The sequence below is a fragment of the Terrapene carolina genome, unplaced genomic scaffold, assembly GCF_002925995.2.
Source record: "Terrapene carolina triunguis isolate 2854851 unplaced genomic scaffold, T_m_triunguis-2.0 Scaffold96, whole genome shotgun sequence".
In the NCBI taxonomy this organism is placed as follows: domain Eukaryota; kingdom Metazoa; phylum Chordata; order Testudines; family Emydidae; genus Terrapene; species Terrapene triunguis.
Genome location: NW_020664447.1, coordinates 56,073,545 through 56,092,717, shown reverse-complemented (window position 1 = coordinate 56,092,717; position 19,173 = coordinate 56,073,545). Strand labels below are relative to the sequence as shown.

General features: G+C 42.5%; 1 protein-coding gene across 1 annotated transcript in view; it reads left to right on the top strand.

Moving 5' to 3' along the window:
* BAZ1A (bromodomain adjacent to zinc finger domain 1A) overlaps positions 1-14,023 on the top strand; it is a 110,519-nt gene extending 96,496 nt beyond the window's left edge. The window contains exons 24-26 of the mRNA XM_024196011.2: positions 10,336-10,481; positions 12,407-12,494; positions 13,063-14,023. Of these exons, the coding sequence (XP_024051779.2) occupies positions 10,336-10,481; positions 12,407-12,494; positions 13,063-13,253 (425 nt within the window). The 3' untranslated portion in view covers positions 13,254-14,023. The remainder of the gene's footprint in view (positions 1-10,335; positions 10,482-12,406; positions 12,495-13,062) is intronic.
* Positions 14,024-19,173: the final 5,150 nt, after the last annotated feature.

Here is a 19,173-nt window from a genome sequence, read left to right as displayed (position 1 = left end):
TATAGGATGGAAAAATGGTAGCTCAGACAGTAAGAGAGGACTCTGCTATAACCCTATAGTAGATAAAGGCTTATATAGAGCATCTATGTATGAATTGCTGTTTTGGGGGTTTTTTTTAAACTGTTTTCTTGGTTATACACACACTTTTTAAAGGTATATTTTTATACTGAGCTTGCTAGATTCCTCATCTTTTATCCTAATGTGCCTGGACATGATCTTCATTAGGTCACTACTGACTTTGTACTGTATTTCAGCAAGGCTGTAGCACAGTTCAGATATGTGGCCTTGATATACAGATGGGACTGAACCAAACTGTGAATTGTTTGGGGGCTATTGTATTGAAACTGGGTCTCCCAAAATGAAAGCTACTGGTCATACTGCCAGGGTATGACTGTGAGCAGATCAGCAGTGATTACAACAGGGCTCTGGGAATGAGGGTGAACGTGGTATTCTCATCAATCCTGCTGGTTGAGGATAGGAGTTTGGGCAGGGATAGATGCATCCTGGAGATGAGTGCCTGGCTGCACAGATGTTGTTGACAGGAGGATTTTGGCTTCTTTGACCATGGTGGGATGCTGTTAGGGTCCCCAGCAGTCCTCCTTCCCCAATCTCTTACCCTGATGAAGAAGGGGAAGAGCATCTTGAGTTGCTTACTCACTAACATAGTAAGGAAGGCTTTAAACTAGGTTAAAAGGAGGCAGGGTGACAAAACCCTACAGGTAAGTATGAAAAGGTGATCTTGGCAGAGGGCTGGAAATTGGGGCGGGGGGTGGGGAATGGAAAATTACAATAGGTTCATAGGCTCAACAAGAGGGAAAACAATGGGGGGAATCTCAACATCTTGTATGTAAGTATAGAAATGCAAGAAGTACGGGGAATAAACAGGAAGAACTGTAAGTCTTTGTATGTAAGCAAAATCATGATGTAACATGCATCACAGAGACTTGGTGGGATAAACCTCATGACTGGAATATTAGTATAGAGCAGAAGTTCTCAAACTGGGGGGCAGAATGTATTCTGTGGGTGTGTGAGAAGCTTTGGGGGGGGATTACTGTACACATTTTACCCACAGCAATGAATAACTAGCAAAGCTGATTCCTCCAGACATATCAGGTCCTCAGATGGCGCTGTGCATTTGATTCTAGATCAGTGATCCCCAAACTTCTCAGGGTCATGCCCTCCCTTATCCCTGTCTATGCCCTACCCTCTTGCCAGGGCCAGGAATGGAGCCGCGGTCCAGAGCCACTACTGGGCCACAGTTGGGGCCCGAGGCTGGGAGCGGAGTCTGGTGCGGGACTGCAGCTGGGGACAGGGCTGGAGCAGAGCGGGGCTGGGTGGTACTCCCTCCCCACTCCCACCCCTCAAGGAGGCTGGCCCGGGCCCTGCCATGCCACCCCCCTTAAGCCCGAACTTGCCCTCACACCTCCCTAGGGGGGTGTGCCCCACGGTTTGGGGACCAACTGTGCTCTAGATGGTGCATTTTGATGGATTTCTGTTAATCTTCCATAGCATTATACTAAGTCATTGCCATCTGTACATTAATCCGTTTAATTGTAAGCATCAATCAAAATCGCAGTTTTGCTTTTGCTCTTATTACAATGGATTGTTGGCTCTGTTTGAAGCAATGCCTTGCTGTTTTTAATGTTTAGGAAGAGTTGCATGTTGTGGGGGTTTTTTGTATACGTATTTGTGTGGCGCAGGGGCATAAACTACTAGAGACACAAAGAAGGGGGGCACATTCAAATAAGTTTGAGAACCCACTGATCTAGACAACATCATATTAAATCTACTCCTGACAAGAAGCCCAAACATCTGACTTGTGAAAAAATTCTTCCCAACATCTACTAGCCTTCATTTCAGAATAGCAAATGCCGTTGGCTAAGTATGACTATCTCATTCAGAATTCACAGACTCACAGCAGAACAGAGCTCATTTCCAGGCTCTGATTGAAGAGGGTAAATTGGTGGCCAGAACTGCACTTCTGATCAGTAGTTGGTGCAGCAGACAGGCCATTGTGATGCACCATAAGTAAGGCTACGAGTCTGTCATGGATTCCATGATTTTTTTTTTTTTTTATGACCTCTGCAACTTCAGCCCTGCACAGCAGGGTGAGCCCTGGGTGGCAGGGCTTGGGCTTCTGTGAATTACTGTTTATTGACTGCGACCTGTCAATGACTTTTACTAAAAATAATCCTGACAAAAACTTAACCTAAACCATGAGTCATGATTTAGGTTCTTAGGGGTTTCTCATGGAGGTCCAAAACACGGTGAAGGACTTACCTTTTTGATAATGCCCATTTTTTTTCCAATGAAAAGACAGATGAGTCCTTACATACTTCCTTTTGGGGGCAAGAGTCCTTTAAAGTATCTCAGGCAGCCTTACAAACCTAAACTGGCATTTCAATGGTTTTATCACCAATGGTCTTGTCTCTTACAAGGAGGACACAAAGAGTAGAGGAGTCTTGTTTCCCAGCACCTCCCATGCCTACAGCACCATCTCACTCCAATCCCCCACTGAAAAGATATTTTTGACGGGAGCTCGAGAGATGTAAACTATTTATGATACTACCACTGCCCTACCCTCACATACTTTTCAGTGGTTATTTCACACTCTGTTTCCACAACTGAACTGCCATAACAGTCAAGTGGATATTAGATATCTTCCATTACAGCTATATAGAGTTTATGTCCCTACCTCCTCCAAAATCCCCATCCCTGTTCCTCTTTAGGGACCATTCTCATGAGGGGATTCTCAGGCAAGAAGAGTGGAATCCCTCCTCCAACAAGAAGCAATAGAGCTTCAACACCAATGGACAGGTTTTTACTCTGCCATTCCTAAAAAATGGGAGGTTGGAGACCTGTCTGTAATCTCCGTTATTTCAACTGCTTTATTCAGAAGCTGAGATTTCACATGGCCACTCTGGCATCAATAATCCCATCCCTGAAAAATGACGTAGTTTGCAGCTCTTGATGTGAAGGATGCTTACTTTTATGTAGATATTCACCCCCACCCACAGGTATTTTCTCAGATTCATGGTGGGCTCTGACCACTTGCAATACACAGTGCTCCCAGTTAGCCTCAGAGATGCCCCCGGGACCTTTACTAAGGTCTTTCTGGCAGTAGCAATGCATTTCTGGTGAAGCCATTCCATCTTTTTCCTCTATCGACAGTTGGCTTCTCATTCCCAAGGTGCCTCAGGAAGCCTATAAGTCAACCTCATCAGTGCCTCAACTAATCTCTTCCCTAGGAGTCAATGTGAACTTAGAAAAGTCTCTCCTTACTCTGATGCGGACTATATTCTAATACTTCAGTTGTGGCAAGAGCTTATCTACCAAGGGACAGGTTTTGCACCATGAGCAACCTAATAGATCAGGTTATATGCACTCCTCAAGCTCCAGTCAGAACTTGTCTTTCCATCCTGGGGTACATGGCTTCACATGCTTGTTATCTCTGTCACACTGCAGTGGCTCATGAGTGAGGGCCTGCCTCAGGGCAGACTGTCAGAAAACAGGGCAGACACCCCAAACTGATGATGTGTTCTATAATTAATTAATTTCACCAAGCCAATGACAAATGTGAACCTTACCATGGAGTCACAGACAGTTCTTCGAGTGCTTGCTCATGTTGATTTCATTGTAGGTGTTGCGCGCACCCAAGTGCGCAGCTGTCAAGAAACTTTTGCCTTGGCGGTACCCATAGAGCCAGCTCTGGTGCCCTCTGGAGTGCCGCACTCATGGTGCAGTATATCAGGCACCACCAGCCCTGTACCCTCTCCGTTCCTTCTTACTGCCCATGGTGGTCAGTTGGAGTGCCTCTGTCCCTTGCTTCATAAGCGGTCAGCGGTTTCTCATCTAGTTTAGCCTTGTGCTTTACCTGTAAATAGTTTTAATTGTTGTTAGTAGTTAAGTACCCATTAATTGTTTAGTAAAATAGTGTCCCAGTGGGGATTTTGCCTGAGGGGCATGCCCCGGTCTTCGAGTTTCAAGCCCTGCTCATCGTATAACAGGCCTATGCCTGTTAGTGACCCGCACAAGAGTTGTCTACAGTGCCTCAGGGAAACCCATATAAACGAGCGCTGTCACATCTGCCAGAACTTTGCTCCCTTTGCGTCCGTGGATGAAAAACCCCTTCGTGTACCAGACAAACTGGACTTTGTGATAAAATGATTACTTATACCAAAAATCACATCAGATCTATGTTGCTTCCAGTCCCAAGAGACCAGTTACTTACCCCAGATCAGTTGGAACGCTAGATCTTTCACCAAAGACAACGCTGGTAGCCAATTCTATAGTAAAATAACAAGGTTTATTAGCTAAGAAAAGGAAGTGAGAGTTATTGGGAGGTTAAAGCAGGTAAAATATATACACAAGGAGTCATAGTTTGTAAATTTGTAATCCCAAATGGTGGCAGTACGTGATAAATTGCTAGTTTCCCAAAAGTCTTTTCAGGATACCCAGAATGTTTCTGAGGATCTCTGCTTTCTTCTGGTGCACTTCCCTGTAAAAGTCCAAACAGTCCAGAGATACAGGATCTTTCATTGAATCCTTACTTATAGCTTCTTTACACAGAAAACAAGCTGGTAGTGTTACTACTCATGTAGGCTTTTCCTTCGACGGAGAATGAGGAATCCATTTGAGGCCTTTGACCTTCAATCATCACACACAAAGACCACTTATTTTGAAATGAGCACTTTTCATTTACATTCTACAAGGCTTCTTTCTCATTTGATAGGTTACTTAGTTGCAGGGATATATACAATATAAATGTTTGCTACTACATTATAATGGGACACAAATAAGTGAAAACAATGCAAGTAACATCCCACTTGTTTTCATTAACTTTAAACACCAAATACACTCTTATACATTTATCACTTTGATCTATACTAATACACAAGTGAATTGGCCTGGGGCTCTGGCATGAGCTGACACCTGGTCTGAATCTGTCACAATACCATTTGTCACACTCTACCTACATAGCCTTCAGGTGTGGCCCCAGACAATTATTCACCAACCAAACACAGTATGAATACCATGGTAACAATTCTTTCCAAATTAACATCTTCCTTGATATGGTGGAAGGTTCCTTATCACGTATGTGTGGGCATCCCCTTCCTACCATCCTTTCCAGACAAGATCATTTATAGACACTTCTCTTTGGCTGGAGAGCCCACATGGACAACCATATGGTGCAGGGCAATTGGACATCTCAAGAGACCAGGACGCACATCAACCTTCTGGAATGCCAGGCAGCCTGAGAAGCTTGCAAGATTTTTCTCCAACTCCTCCAGTCCCACTATGTTCTGATAATGTCAGACAACATGGCAACTGTCTTTTACATCAACAAACGGGGGGTGGGAGGGGCAAGATCAATCCCCCTGTGTGTAGAAGCAGTCACCCTGTGGAACTGGTGTATCAGGGCTTGAATCACCCTGTTGGCAGCTTATCTTCCAGGAACTCAGAATGGGTTGGCGGACACCCTCAGCAGGCATTTTGCCATCAATAGTGAGTGGGAATTGCATGATTCAGCCATAAATAGCATCTTCACTCAGTAGGAGACCACGACTGGGATGTATTCGCCTCCCAAACAAACAAGAAATGCAACATATACTTGGTGCTCTAGGACTATGCTCTCAGGGTGATGCTCTTTTTCTCGCCTGGTCAGTTCATCTGAGCTATGCCTTTCCTCCTTTGCTGCTCCTACCTCAGTTCTTACAGAAAATTAATCAGGACAGAGCACAAGTCATCCTCATTGCCCCCCAACTGACCCAGACAGTTTTGGTTCCCAAATCTCGGACTGTTATCTTGTTCTCCGATCACCATCTAGTCCTTTTGTGATCTCTTGGCCCAGGAGAAGGACAGGATCAAGCATCTCAACCCTTACATGTTTTATCGTATGGCTTGGTTTTTGGCATATTAGTGCTCTGGAGATGTATAAATGATCCTTAATAACAGTAGAAAGGACTCCACTAGAAAATGCTGTTCAGCCAAGTGGAAGCATTTTTTCCATCTGGGCACAGAAGAAACTTGTATCTCTTGAGTCAGCAGATAGTCCCCTCATTTTGGACTATCTTCTTTCTCTCAACACAGCTGAGCTTTCCCTCAGTTCTATACAAGTCTACCTGGCAGCAATCAGTGCATGCTATCTATCCTCTGGTGGTTATTCAGTGTTCACTCTCCGATTGACTACCAAATTTTTAAAGGGCCTAATTAGAAGTTTCCCACCACTAAGGAATCCTACTCCTCGTTGAGACTAAAATCTTTGTACTTTCAGTACTCATTAAGCCTCCCTTAGAACCATTAGCTTCCGTGTCTCTCATATCAATGGAAGTTGCATTCCGTATGGCTATCACCTCAGCCAGAAGCATGGGTGAGCTAGGAACTCTAATGGCAAATCTGCCATACGCTATATTCCATAAGGACAAAGTGTCTTTATTACTCTAAAATTCACCCCCAAAGTAGCTTTGACGTTTCACATGAAACGATCAATAGACTTACCTGTGTCCCCCCTCTCCCTGAAACAGCGTGTGTCTGGAGAGGAGACTTCATTCCCCGACTTCTACCCGCGAAGGACAAAACCAATTAGAAAATCACCTAGATTGTTTGTTTGTTTGTTTGTTTTTGTGTTTCTCGCTACAGCAGAATGAGTCAGAGGTTAAGTGGCCATGTAGGTAGTATTGGATGTGGCCCACAATGGTAAATAGGTTGAAAATCAATGGGTTAAGTTATATCCTCTAAGTCAGGGGTCTCAAACTCCCGGCCTGCGGGCCATCTGCGGCCGGTGAGCCTCCCCAATATGGCCCGGGGGGCTCCAGCAGTTTTGGGGCCGGGTTTCTCCAGTGGCCCCACCTGCCTCCCCCGGGCTCTCCCCCCTCAGGGGCCCCAGTAGTGCAGCAGAGCTGAGCAGCGGCTGCCGGCCCCTCCCTGTGGCGCAGGGGCGGGACGGGGCTGTGCCTCCACGCACTGCCCCTGCCCTGAGTGCCCCTGCGGCCGCAGTGCCTGGGGACAGAAGCGTGCAGAGGCCCCCCGGCCTGCCTTGGAGCCCCAGGTAAGTGCTGCACCCCCAACCCCCTCCCAGAGCCTGCACCCCCTCCCCACGTACCCCAGACCCCCCCTTCCCCACCCAAACTCCCTCCCAGAGCCTGCACCCCAATTCCCTACCCCAGACTTCCTCCCCCACCCAAACTCCATCCCAGAGCCTTAGGCAAGTGGGGGGGTGGAGTTTTGGGGGGGTGGTTTCTGTGTGGCATGAGTGACATTGGCCTGCTGGGAGGATTTGAGGACTGGCACTGGCCCTAAGGTAAACTGAGTTTGAGACCTCTGCTCTAAGTGGATCTTGGGTTGTATCCTGCTCTGCTACCAGCTGCTGCATCTTCCTCCTCCTCATGGGTTGAGGGCTCATTCTGCAAGAGCACAAGCAGATTCAGTGGCATCGCTTCATAAAGTACCCATTTCTTGACACTTGCAGAACAGCTACGTGGAGTTCCATACATATGTTGCGCATCATTATGTTTGAGTGCAGAACTCCTCTGCTGATTCATTCTTTGGGACAGTGGTTCTCCAAAAAGCTCTGCCATTTATCTCCTCACACCCTCCTCCTACTTGAGTACTGCTTGTCAGTCACCCATAGTGGAATACACATAGGGACCAGGTCTCGAAGAAACTGTTACTTATAGTAACTGGAGGTTCTGTGGTCCCTATTGGTATTCCACTACCCACCCTCCCTCCTTCCCCTCTTCTTTGGATCTCTACTGGGGAAAAGGAGTTAATGAGAGCTGGCAGTTTTTTAAACAGTATTAAAGGCACAACGTCAAACTATCCCCATGCAAAAGAAAGATAGGAAGAATAGTAAGAGGCCCATATGGCTCCATGAAGAGCTCTTCAAGGACCTGAAACTTAAAAATGCATCCTACATTGGAAACATGAACAAACTGCTAAGGAATACAAAATAGCACAAGTATGTAGGGACAAAATCATAAAGTATAAGGCACAAAATGAGTTACATCTAGCAAGGAACATAAAAGGCAATAAGAATTGGTTCTATAAATAAGTCATGAGCAAGAGAGAGACAAAAGAGAGTGTAGGTCCTCTGCATAGTGGTCAAACAGAGCTAATAATGGACAACACCAAGAACACTGAAGTGTTTAAATGCCTATTTTGTGTCAGTCTTCTTTTTTTTTTTTTTTTTTTAAGTTGTGACCTGATGCTTAACACAATTAATATTAATAACAAGGGAAAAGGAACACAAGCCAGTACGGGGAAGGAGCAGGCTACATAATAATTATTTAAGTCATCAGGGCCTGATGAAATTTATCCTAGGTTACTTAATGAATTAGTTGGAACCATTTGCAGTTTCTTCGAGAAGTCATGGAGGAGAGCTGAGGTCCCAGACGACTAGAAAAGGGCAAAAGACGGTATTTCTTTTTAAAAGGGTGGAACACAGAGGGGAATTATAGACTAGTCAGTCTAATTTTGATACCTGGAAAGATACTGGAACAAATTATTAAACAATCAAATTGCAAGCATCTAGAGGATAATAGGTGATCAGAAATAGCCAACATGGATTTGTGAAGAACAAATCATGTCAAACCCAATTCCCTTCTTTGACGGGGTTACTGGCCTCCTCGATAGGGGACTCAGGGTCAAGCAGTAGGTAGACTTGTATTGATTTTAGTAAAGATTTTGACACAGTCCCCACATGTCCTTCTCATAAACTAACTAGAGAAATGTGGTCTAGATGAAATTACTTTAAGGGAGGTGCACAACTGATTGAAAGATTGTACAAAGAGTAGCTATCAATGGTTCACTGTCAAACTGGGAAGATGGATCTAGTGGAGTCCCACAGGGGTCAGTTCTGGGTCCCGTACTAGTCAATATTTTCACTGATGACTTGGATAATGGAATGGAGAGCATGCTTATAAAATTTACAGATGACACCAAAGTGGGCGGGATTTCAAGTGCTTTGGAGGACAGAGTTAGAATTCAAAGCGACCTTGACAAATTGGAGAACAGGTGTGAAATCAACAAGATGAAATTCAATAAATACAAGTACTTCACTTAGGAAAGAAAAATCAATGTACAACTACAAAATGGAGAACAACTGGGCTGGGCAGTAGTACTGCTGAATAGGACCTGGGGAGTAATAGTTGATCACAAATTGAATGGTGATGCTTTTGTGGAAAAAAAAAAAAAAAAAAGCCTATAATCACTCTGGGGTGTATTAATAGGAGTGTCATACATAAGATACGGGATGTTGTTGTTGTTCCACTGGTGAGGCCTCAGCTGTACAAGTTTGGTACCATGCTTTAGGAAAGATGTGGACAAATTGGGTGAGTCCAGAGGAGAGCAACATAAAATGATAAAGAATTTAGAAAACCTGGCCTATGAGAAGATTTTTAAAAGTTGGGTATGTTTAGTCTTGAGAAAAGAAGACTGAAGGGGAACATAAGTCTTTAAATATGTTAAGAGCTATTACAAAGAGGAGGGTGCACCGTTGTTCTCAATGTTCACTGAAGGTAGGACAAGTAGAGGGCTTAATCTGCAGCAAGGGAGATTTAGGTTAGATATTAAGAAATCCTTTCTAACTATAAGGATAGTTAAGTACTGGAATTGGGTTCCCAGGGAGGTTGTAGACTCCCCATCATTGGAGGTTTTTAAGAACAGGTGAGACAAACACCTGTCAGGAACGGTGCAGATGTAATTGGTCCTACCTCAGCATGGGGAATGGACTAAATGACCTCACAAGGTCCCCTCCAGCCTTACATTTCTATGATTCAACATTGTTTACAGAACCTTCATTATCAAACTTCTATATGATATTTAGCTGTAAATTGACTCCCAAAGTGAGTAGTGTGAGAGAGAGAGAGAGAGAACCCAAATGCTTCGGTCTTTTATTGCCCTGATGAGCCACACATCCAAAGAAGTGAAGCAGAGCCCCATCTGCTTTCTTTATACTTTGGAAGAAGAAATTAAGTAGTAAAATCCATAGAGTTCCTGCCTCGTTTGCCAAACTTAGCTTTTCAAATCCACCTCCACTAGCTGTGAATAAGGTCCACAGGATGGGGTAGCTGGGCAAAATAAAGCTTAGCAGAAGTGCTACTAGTACATCTGCATTTAAAACAGTATGAGGGTGGGAGCGGGAGACATTTCCCACCCTTTGCTGACCAGACCGGCCTGCAAGAGAGCCCTACCTGATCTTGTACCTTCCCGCCCCCTACATCCCATTAGCTCTTGTTGGTATGTTACACATCCAGTGTTTTCATGTTTTATTAAATACTTAATATTGATGTGCCATTTTCTTTCTTTTTGTCAGTAGTTTTGTGATCTATTTTTCAGATTCGTCTCCTCACACCTCATTGAACAGGAGGAGTTCGGGTCGCCAGGGTGGAGTCCATGAACTGTCAGCTTTTGAACAACTTGTTGTGGAACTGGTACGACATGACGACAGTTGGCCTTTCATGAAACTGGTTTCCAAAGTCCAGGTATGCATTTCCCTGAAAGTCCTATGGGCTGGTACAGAAGAATGGTAAGGCTATACTAGCATCACAGAATGCCTGTTCTCCTCAATCACATTGAAGCTGCTCCTGGTGCCTGGGGGTTGCTCTGGTATTACCAGATCTGGAATTTCTGTTCATTTCTGACCAACTTCTTACACAAAAACTTGAGACTTGAAACTGACAAGAGCAGGAATTATTAGGCAGCTGGAAGGAGTGATTTTAAGATTAAAGGGGGGGGGGAATCTCTATCTTCATAGAGAAGTGGGTTGGCGTGGACATTATAACCATTTACATACATGAATGAAGGGTATAAAAGTCAAAGAGAGAGGAGTTACTTAGATCAGGAACAAGTAGGGAGGGCAATATCTTGGAGTAATGGGATTAAAATAAGAAAATCTCTGGCTGAATTTGAGAAGAGCTTCTGGATGGGGAGCTGTATTAATCGTGACCTTCAGAAGAAAGTGGTAGAAGCTCCATTGCAGATGCATTCAAACTAGACTAAGCAAAGCACTAGAGAAAAAGTCCCTTCTATGATTTGAAAAAGAAAAATCCACAGCCAATTACACTTTTAATTGTCCATGTAGTGCCAGAACAGATTAATTTAATTACTTGCTGCTTGTCAGTGTGCTGACCTGTATTTACAAATCCTGGATGCACTTAGTGATCACTCTTTATAAATGCCAAGGAATGGATGATTTTACCCACCTGGCCTTCTTCACTGCTAATTCCTCCTGCAAATTCCCTAGCAAGTTGCACCCCAAGATGTATGCTCAGAAGAGAGCCCATAGCCAAATTATATCTGGCTAAAAATGTATATGCATGTTTCTGAGTTTTCTTATCAGACAACCAAATTTGGGATCCAAATTGTCCCATAAACAAGACACCTTTTAAAAATGTCTTCTAGTCTGATTTGGGGGGTGGGTACCTTGGAATGTGTGCTTGCACAGAATTCAAGGTTTGTGAGCCAAATGATCAGTGTCTGGGTTCAGTAATCCTCCTCCCCTTTGCTTTAATCATGTATGCATCTCTTATTTTGACTAACTCTGAGTGATTGACTGAGCAGCTGCTCTCTCATTGTCTGGCATCTGCATACAATCTATCCTATATGCCACATAGAAATCTGCAGTGTCTCCTACCCTTCAAACAGGCCTAACTGGCATTTCAAGGAACAAAATAGTGCAAGTATGTGAGGAGGAGTAGAGTGAAAACAACCATCCCTCACCATCAAAGGGCTTGTAATATTCTAAAAATAACTACTACTACAAAATGAAAAGAGTTTGGAGATACCTTAGAACTATAGAAATGTAGGGCTGGAAGGGACCTCAGGCGGTCCCCAGCACTGAGGCAGGATTAAGTAAACCATCCCTGACTAGTATTTGTTCAGGCTGTTTTTTAAAATCTCCAATGATGGGGATTCTACAGTCTCCCTTGGAAGCCTATTCCAGTATAGTATAGCATTGTACAATACATAATATTATGTAATATAAATTATTTTTGCATTTTAGCAAGTTTGAACAGCTCTAACACAAGTGTAAAGCTTATAAATGAAACCACTTTTTTTTTTCTTAATTCCTCCATCAGATATTTATGCTTGGGGTTCTTTGCCCAATTTCTTTAACTTCTCTGAATGCATTATTGATTTGTTTTATATTTTGTGGTCTCTTGCTTGAACAACTTTAAAATTAAGTCAAAAAATTAATAACTGAATTTCAATAAATTCTGGTTGTCAATAAAAGGCCCGTTAAGAGTCTTTCCGCTGTAACAGTAGAAAGTCCAAGTAAATGTGTGGCTTTCTGTGTATATCTTAACACCTAATTATTATGAATTGAATTCAAGTTTATGTATATTTTTACATAATAAAACGAATAGTAAATAAAATAGTGAAAGATTTTTTTTTTTTTTTTTTTTAGGTACCAGACTACTATGATATTATCAAAAAACCTATTGCCTTAAATATAATCCGTGAAAAAGTGAATAAATGTGAATACAAATTAGCATGTAAGTACTAATTACTGAAGTAATTAATCCTGTGATCTGTTCTTTACAATTAGAGGTCTTAGCCCCTTAAAGAAGCAGAGCTGGTATGGGAGGATCTGAAAACTGGTATTTCTTCAAAAAAGCATTCTTAGAAATGTATGAACTGCTTTTTTCAGTGTAGTGATTGTGTTAGTAGTTGATAATGTTTTCACCCCTCAGCTCACAGAGATTAATGCAGGTGAAATATAACTAAAGTGAATGGTCATGGAGTTTCAATTACATTTTCAAGCCTTAGAGATGGTACCTGTTAAATAGGGTTGTGGCACATTGATGGGATACATACCAGAAAACTTCCATTTCCATTGCTTGAAGACAGAGGACTCTGACTGTAGGGTTGTTAATCTGACACTATACATATGCACTAAATTCACCCCATTTATTGGTGAAGATCTCTTTGTTAGCAACTGTCTTTGTGAAGGGCAGCATCGTACTGAATTCTGTAGTGCCATACAGTATGCTTTACTCATACTATTATCTATGGTGACCTGGCAAATGCACTAAACTCATTTCTTTAATTTTTATTTACCAGCTGAATTCATTGAAGACATTGAACTGATGTTTTCGAACTGCTTTGAGTACAACCCTCGTAATACAAGTGAAGCAAAAGCTGGAATAAGACTTCAGGCTTTTTTCCACGTTCAGGCTCAAAAGCTTGGACTCCCTATTGCATCTGGTAATGTGGACCATGCTGCTCCAGCTGCAAAGAAGTCACGAATTTAACCTCTTCCTTCCAAAGGATTTTTTTGAGGGAGCCTTTATATTCATGAAAATGAAACATTAAATCATGCAGTCATCATATCTTTATAAAGCAATAACACCAGTTTAACCACCTTGAAGTGTGGCCTGCACTATATTCTCAATTTAATATTAAGCACTCAGGAGAATGTAGGAAAGATTACCTTTGCTACAATTTTATTCAGTGTCTAATAACTTTGATAGATGTATTGGATACAGTACTGGTTTACAGAGGTTTTGTACATTTTTAAGACATTCATGTGTCCAAATATCTTCCAGAAATATTTTTTCTGCGCCATATGACCTTGTTTTATCCTCTAGATTTTCTAGGAGCTGTGGTATTGTGAGGACTTTATCAACTCAGACAAAATCTTCTACTGTAGCACAGTTGAAGAAACTGTGTAAATATCTGAAACTCTGAGTACACCTTTTCAACACTACACATGAATGAGTACAATTGCATATCCTTTAAAGTACTGTACCAGTGCTGGCTGGAGGTATTCAGTCTGAGTTTATTACGTAGATATTTATTTAGCATTCAAAGTAATTTGTGAATTTGTTTTGTATTTATAAAATTTGTATGTGGGGGGGGGATAAGAGTTCATTAACTTTTTTAATTTTTCTCCTGTGTTTTTTGTTTATTCCTCTAACTTCCTGATGATCAATTGATAAAATAATACCCTCTCCTCTTGCTGGCAGTTCTTTAAGCAACAAGTAACTTGCAGGACTGTATTATAAGTTTCTATGTACAACTTTCTAAGTGTACAAATAAAATGATACATTTTTCAAAGTATTCTGAGCTTCTGAAGTTACTGTAGTCTGCCATCCTTATGCAGTCCATGGTCCCAGTGATTTCAGGTGGGAAGCTGCTTGTGTGAGAACACCACATGAGCCAGGAACGGCATGAGGCAGAGAAGAGCAGTGGGTAGATCTGGAATCATGCAATTTTTCCCATACCATCTATGCACACTGCAAACATGCATCGGTGGCTCCAGATAAAGCAGAGGGGATGGTTCTTTGGAAGCTGCACACCTTCCCTCCCTGTTGTGGTGGTGGTCCTTAATGTAGCTAGCGATGGAAGAATCCTTCACATAGCTGCAGGCTCAGACAGCAATTTTCCATCTCAAGTTAATTTTTCTGCTTTTGTGGTGCTTGGCCCCCACAGACCCTGCTTTCCATGGAAGTTCTGTGTTCACACACCAAGGGCAAACACACTGCCTATGGCATGGCTCCATGCAGGCAGCCATCTCAAAGAATCACAGTTACTAAGGAAAGTAACTACACTCTGTAAACTAAGGAGTCCCAGGCCAAAATAGCTCAGAAGTGTATATTAAGAAATCCATTAATATACTGTCAGAATGTAATAGTTACCAAAAAAAAAAAAAAACCCTTTTGGAGCTAAAGTTTAAAAACAGTATGGGGGTGAGTTGCATGGTGGGATAGCTACCCATGGTGCACTGCTCCCTGTATTGATGCAAGTGCTGCTAGTAAGGATGCGCTCCACTGACACAGGGAGCATAATGTGGACATGCACAATCAATTTAATTACTGCGGTGGCTGTAGGTCAACTTAATGTAAGTTGACTTAATTTTGTAGTGTAGACATGACCTCAGTCCTCATCTTATTTTTCATTTCAAAGATATCAGCATCAACAGACTACATCTTCATCTAAGTCTCAACATAAAAAGAAATTATTCCAATCAAGACTTAAATCAAAGCAATATTCCTCTTCATCTTTGCTGACTACAAGGCTTCAGATTTGATTGAAGGACTGAAAGTTATGGACCAACTGGTGAGGATATGTCCCTTCCTTTGTTTAGAGATAGGCTAGCTCATTTCATTGTCCAATGTAATAAGTCTCCAGTTGTCAAATGGGTACTAGATATTCTAGAAAAAGGCTGTGTAATACAATTAGAAAATGTACCCCCTTTCAATTCTCTCTACCTTTCCCTTTTCAGGGAACTTTCTCACAAAGGTCTTCTATCAGAAATTCAGAAACTGCTTCTCATAGGCACTGTCAGGAAGATACTGATCTGTGGGATTAAGGGTTTTATTGAAGATACTTCCTGGTACAGAAGAAAAAATAAGAGTTTCTATCCAATTTTCGATTTAAGAAAATTGAACAGGTTCATTCAGAAGTTCCAGTTCTGATTGCTAACCCTAGTTTCCATAATTCTTTTGCTTTCAGTTAAGGATTATTTCACAGCTCTTGATTTCAAGGATGCATATTTCTATCCACCCAAATCACCAGAAGCACCTTTGTTTTGTAGTTGGACAAAGACATTTTCAGGACAAAGTCCTACAACATTTGGGCTTTCTAAAATGCCAAGAGGCCTTACAAAGTTCCTTTTCTATAGTGGCAGTGCATAGAGAACGGTATCTTTGTTAATCATATTTGGGTGATGGCTGCTAAAATCTTCACGTGAGGATCTCCTACTTCACATCAAGTTTATAACCTCCCTTCTTATGGACTTGGGACTGTTTCTGAACAGTCATATCTCTGCCCAAACTCCAGAGAATTCATTTAATCAGCGTTATACTGGACTCAGGAGCAGGAAGAACTTTCCTTCTGGAAGATTTTGGAAGACAGAGTTGATCCCAGAAAGTGATTTTCTTTTTGAATCTGAGGGGGGGGGGGGGAGCGGGTGTCTCATGACAGCAACCGCTTATCTACTCAATTTGCATGCCTCACAATGACCTCAATGCAGCTTTGGATGTCTCAAGTTTACAAACCTACTCTGGATAGTCGTCAGATGTTTTTCACCATGCCTCAAAACATTCTAAATTTGTTGACAGGTATATCAAATGTTCTTAGAGGTGTCTTGTTCAGTCTCCTTTCACCATCTGTCATGATAACCTCTGATGCATCCAACAAGGGATGGGGACCTCATCTGGGTCATTTTATTCAGAGACCACTGGGTGTCTCAACAAAAGAACTGCTTATAAATGTTTTGGAATTAAGAGCCATTTGTTTGGCTCTCTGATCTTTTCTTCCTCATATAAAGGGGAAGGGTGTTCAGGTAGTAAAGGACAATACAACCGCTATGTATTATGTCAACAAGCAAGGAGGCACGCATTCTTCCCTATTATATGCAGAGGCAGTCAACTTATGGGATTGGTACATTCTTTATAATGTCTATCCAGTAGTCCTGCATTTAGCAATGTGTTAGCAGATCATCTCAGTAAGGACAGTTGTCAGATTAATGAATGTTCCCTGAAGGATCAAGTGGTACAAGTTTTCTCCAGATGAGATTAGCCTGTTGTAGACCAGTTTGCAACAAGGTTCAACAAAAAGCATTGTCTCTGTCCTTCCTGCTCTTGATCAAAAATCAGTCCATCTCAGATGCTTTCCTATTGTATTTGAAACAGGGCCTTCTGTATGCTTCCCCTCCCCCCTTTCAGTTTATTCGGAAAGTGGTGAAGATACCTCCAGACAGGGGAAGAATAACCCTGATAGTGTCAGCTTGACCAAGATAGCACTGGTATATGGCCTATAGGATGGAGACTACAAGTGTGTCTCAAGACATGTTGTTGCAGCAGCTGCAGCAGGGCAGGATCCCTCATCTGGACCCTCAATCTCTCCATCTGATGGCCTGGACTATTGGAATTTGCCTAATCTTGGACAATCCTGTTCCTCATTGGTTCCAAATGTATTGCTCAATTCTAGAAAACAGTGTACAAACAAGTATTATTTGAGCTGGACTAGGTTTGTTTTTTGGATGCTAGGAAAATCTGATTCACCAATTACAGCTTCTATTCCCTGGTGGGTCTTTCAGCGTATCCTATTTTGATTGATGGTAGATTGTATTGTGCACAATACAGGGTTTATCAAGGGATTGTCTAACATATATATCCCTTTGAGGGATCCGGTTCCAACTTGGGACCTTAATTTGGTCTTAACTAGGCTTAAAAGAGCCTTTTGAACCCTTGGCAGTGTCCTTTATTTTACTTACCTATTAAAACTGTGTTTATTATTGCTGTAACATCAGCCAGGAAAGGGTCAGCAAATTGCATGCTTTGATGGCTGATCTGTCATTTACTATTTTTCATAAGGACGAGATGGTTTTTAGACCTGATCCCAGGTTTTTGGTTGGTTGTTGGTTTTTTTTTTAAACCAAAAAGTATCTAAGTTTCATATCAGACTATTATTTACTAGTATTTTTTGCAAAGCTGCATGCTAATAAAAGGGTAATTTGTACTACATACTTCAGATGCTGGAAAGGTGGTGTGCTTGGGAGGGGGTTCCCACATAGACCTTCAGGTGGTCTTTCCATCCTGAGGCAGTCCAGTACCCACAGAGGTATGGTGATTCATTTGGCAAGGCTGTGTCTGTTTAACATGTACATGGTTTTGAGCCAGGCCTAAAGGTATCAGAGATGTAGTCTCACACGTGGTGTAATAAATGGTGAAGCCCAGATGAGACCTACAAGTTGAAGACAGGCCCTTACTGTTGTCTGAGGACTCTGGTGTAGAGTAGTGATTGGCCTGAACATGGTAGAGAATCCGTCCTCAGGCAGTTAGATTTCGTTGGAACTGCCCTGTACTCTCTGTCTGCTGAATGGATGTTAATGTGGGCTTTCCCAGGTTGATATGTAGGCCCAGGACTGAAACAGGGCTAAGGCCTTGTTGGTTGCTGACTGGACCTCCAGAGCAGAATACCCCTTGAGGAGCCAATCGTCCAGACAGGGAAAGACTGCTATACTCCATTGACACAGGTGAGCCGCGACTACTGAGAAGATCTTCGTAAAGACCTGTGGGGCTCTGGAAAGTCCGACGAGAAGGACACGATATTGACAATATTCTGTGCCTATGACAAAGCACAAAGTGTTTGTGGGAAGGGTGCATAGCAATATGAAAATGTGCATCCTGAAGGGTAAGGATCATAGAGTCACCATCCTGAAGTGCTGCAAAATTAGATGTTCAGGTTCCTGAGGTCTAAGATTGGCCTCCAGATGCCATTTCTTTTGGGGACCAGGAAATATTTGGAATAAAACCCTCTTCCAACTAATTCTCAGGGAATTAGATATATTGGCCCCAGACACGGAGAACTGGACCTCCTGCTTTAAGAAACCCTCAGGAGAGGGGTCCCTGAAGAGGAAGAGGTGGAGGGGGGAATAGAATGGAAATGGATATTATTTCACATAGAAACCACCTCTAGCATCCATTTCTCTGTGTTGATAAATTCCCAAGCAGCTAGAATGTGGGATGGTCCCCAGAAGGCCAGGGTGGATGGCAGATTGGCACAGCAGATCTGGAGGAGAGGGATGTTTGTTAACTTGACCAGTATGTCAAAATAGCTATTTAGAAGAAGGTATAGGTAGGAAAGTCGCTATAGAGGATGGTCTCTTCTTTTGAGGTTTGAACCTTCTTCTAGGTGGTTCCATATGTCTGGAATAGGTAGGATACGGGTGGTAGTCGAATGGTCAGGAGCACTGTGTTGCTCCAGGCACATAAATCCCAAGTGACCTCAGTGTTCCCCTTGAGGGAGTGGAGTGAGGTATCATATCGTTGCTGAAAATCTTAGGCCTTTCAAAAGGGAGGTCTTCCACCATGTTTTGTATCTCCCTAGGGAGGCCAGAAGACTGGAGCCAGGATGCTCATCACATAACAGTGGTGGCTACAGATTATGAAGCTGTGTCAGCAGCATTAAGGGCAACTTGCAAGGAAGCTTTGGTGATGAGCTGGCCTTTGGAAATGAGAATTTAGTACTGCTCCCAAATGGCAGGTGGTCAATAAAATGAGTAAACCTAGAATAGTCTTTGAAGTCCTATTTTGCCATCAGAACTTGATAGTTCGCTACCTAAAACTGCAGAGCAGCGGACGAATAACTCTTCCTGCTGAGGAGATCTAGGCATTTATCCTCCTTGTTGGAGGAAGTGGATTTTGAACAAATTTGACCATTTCT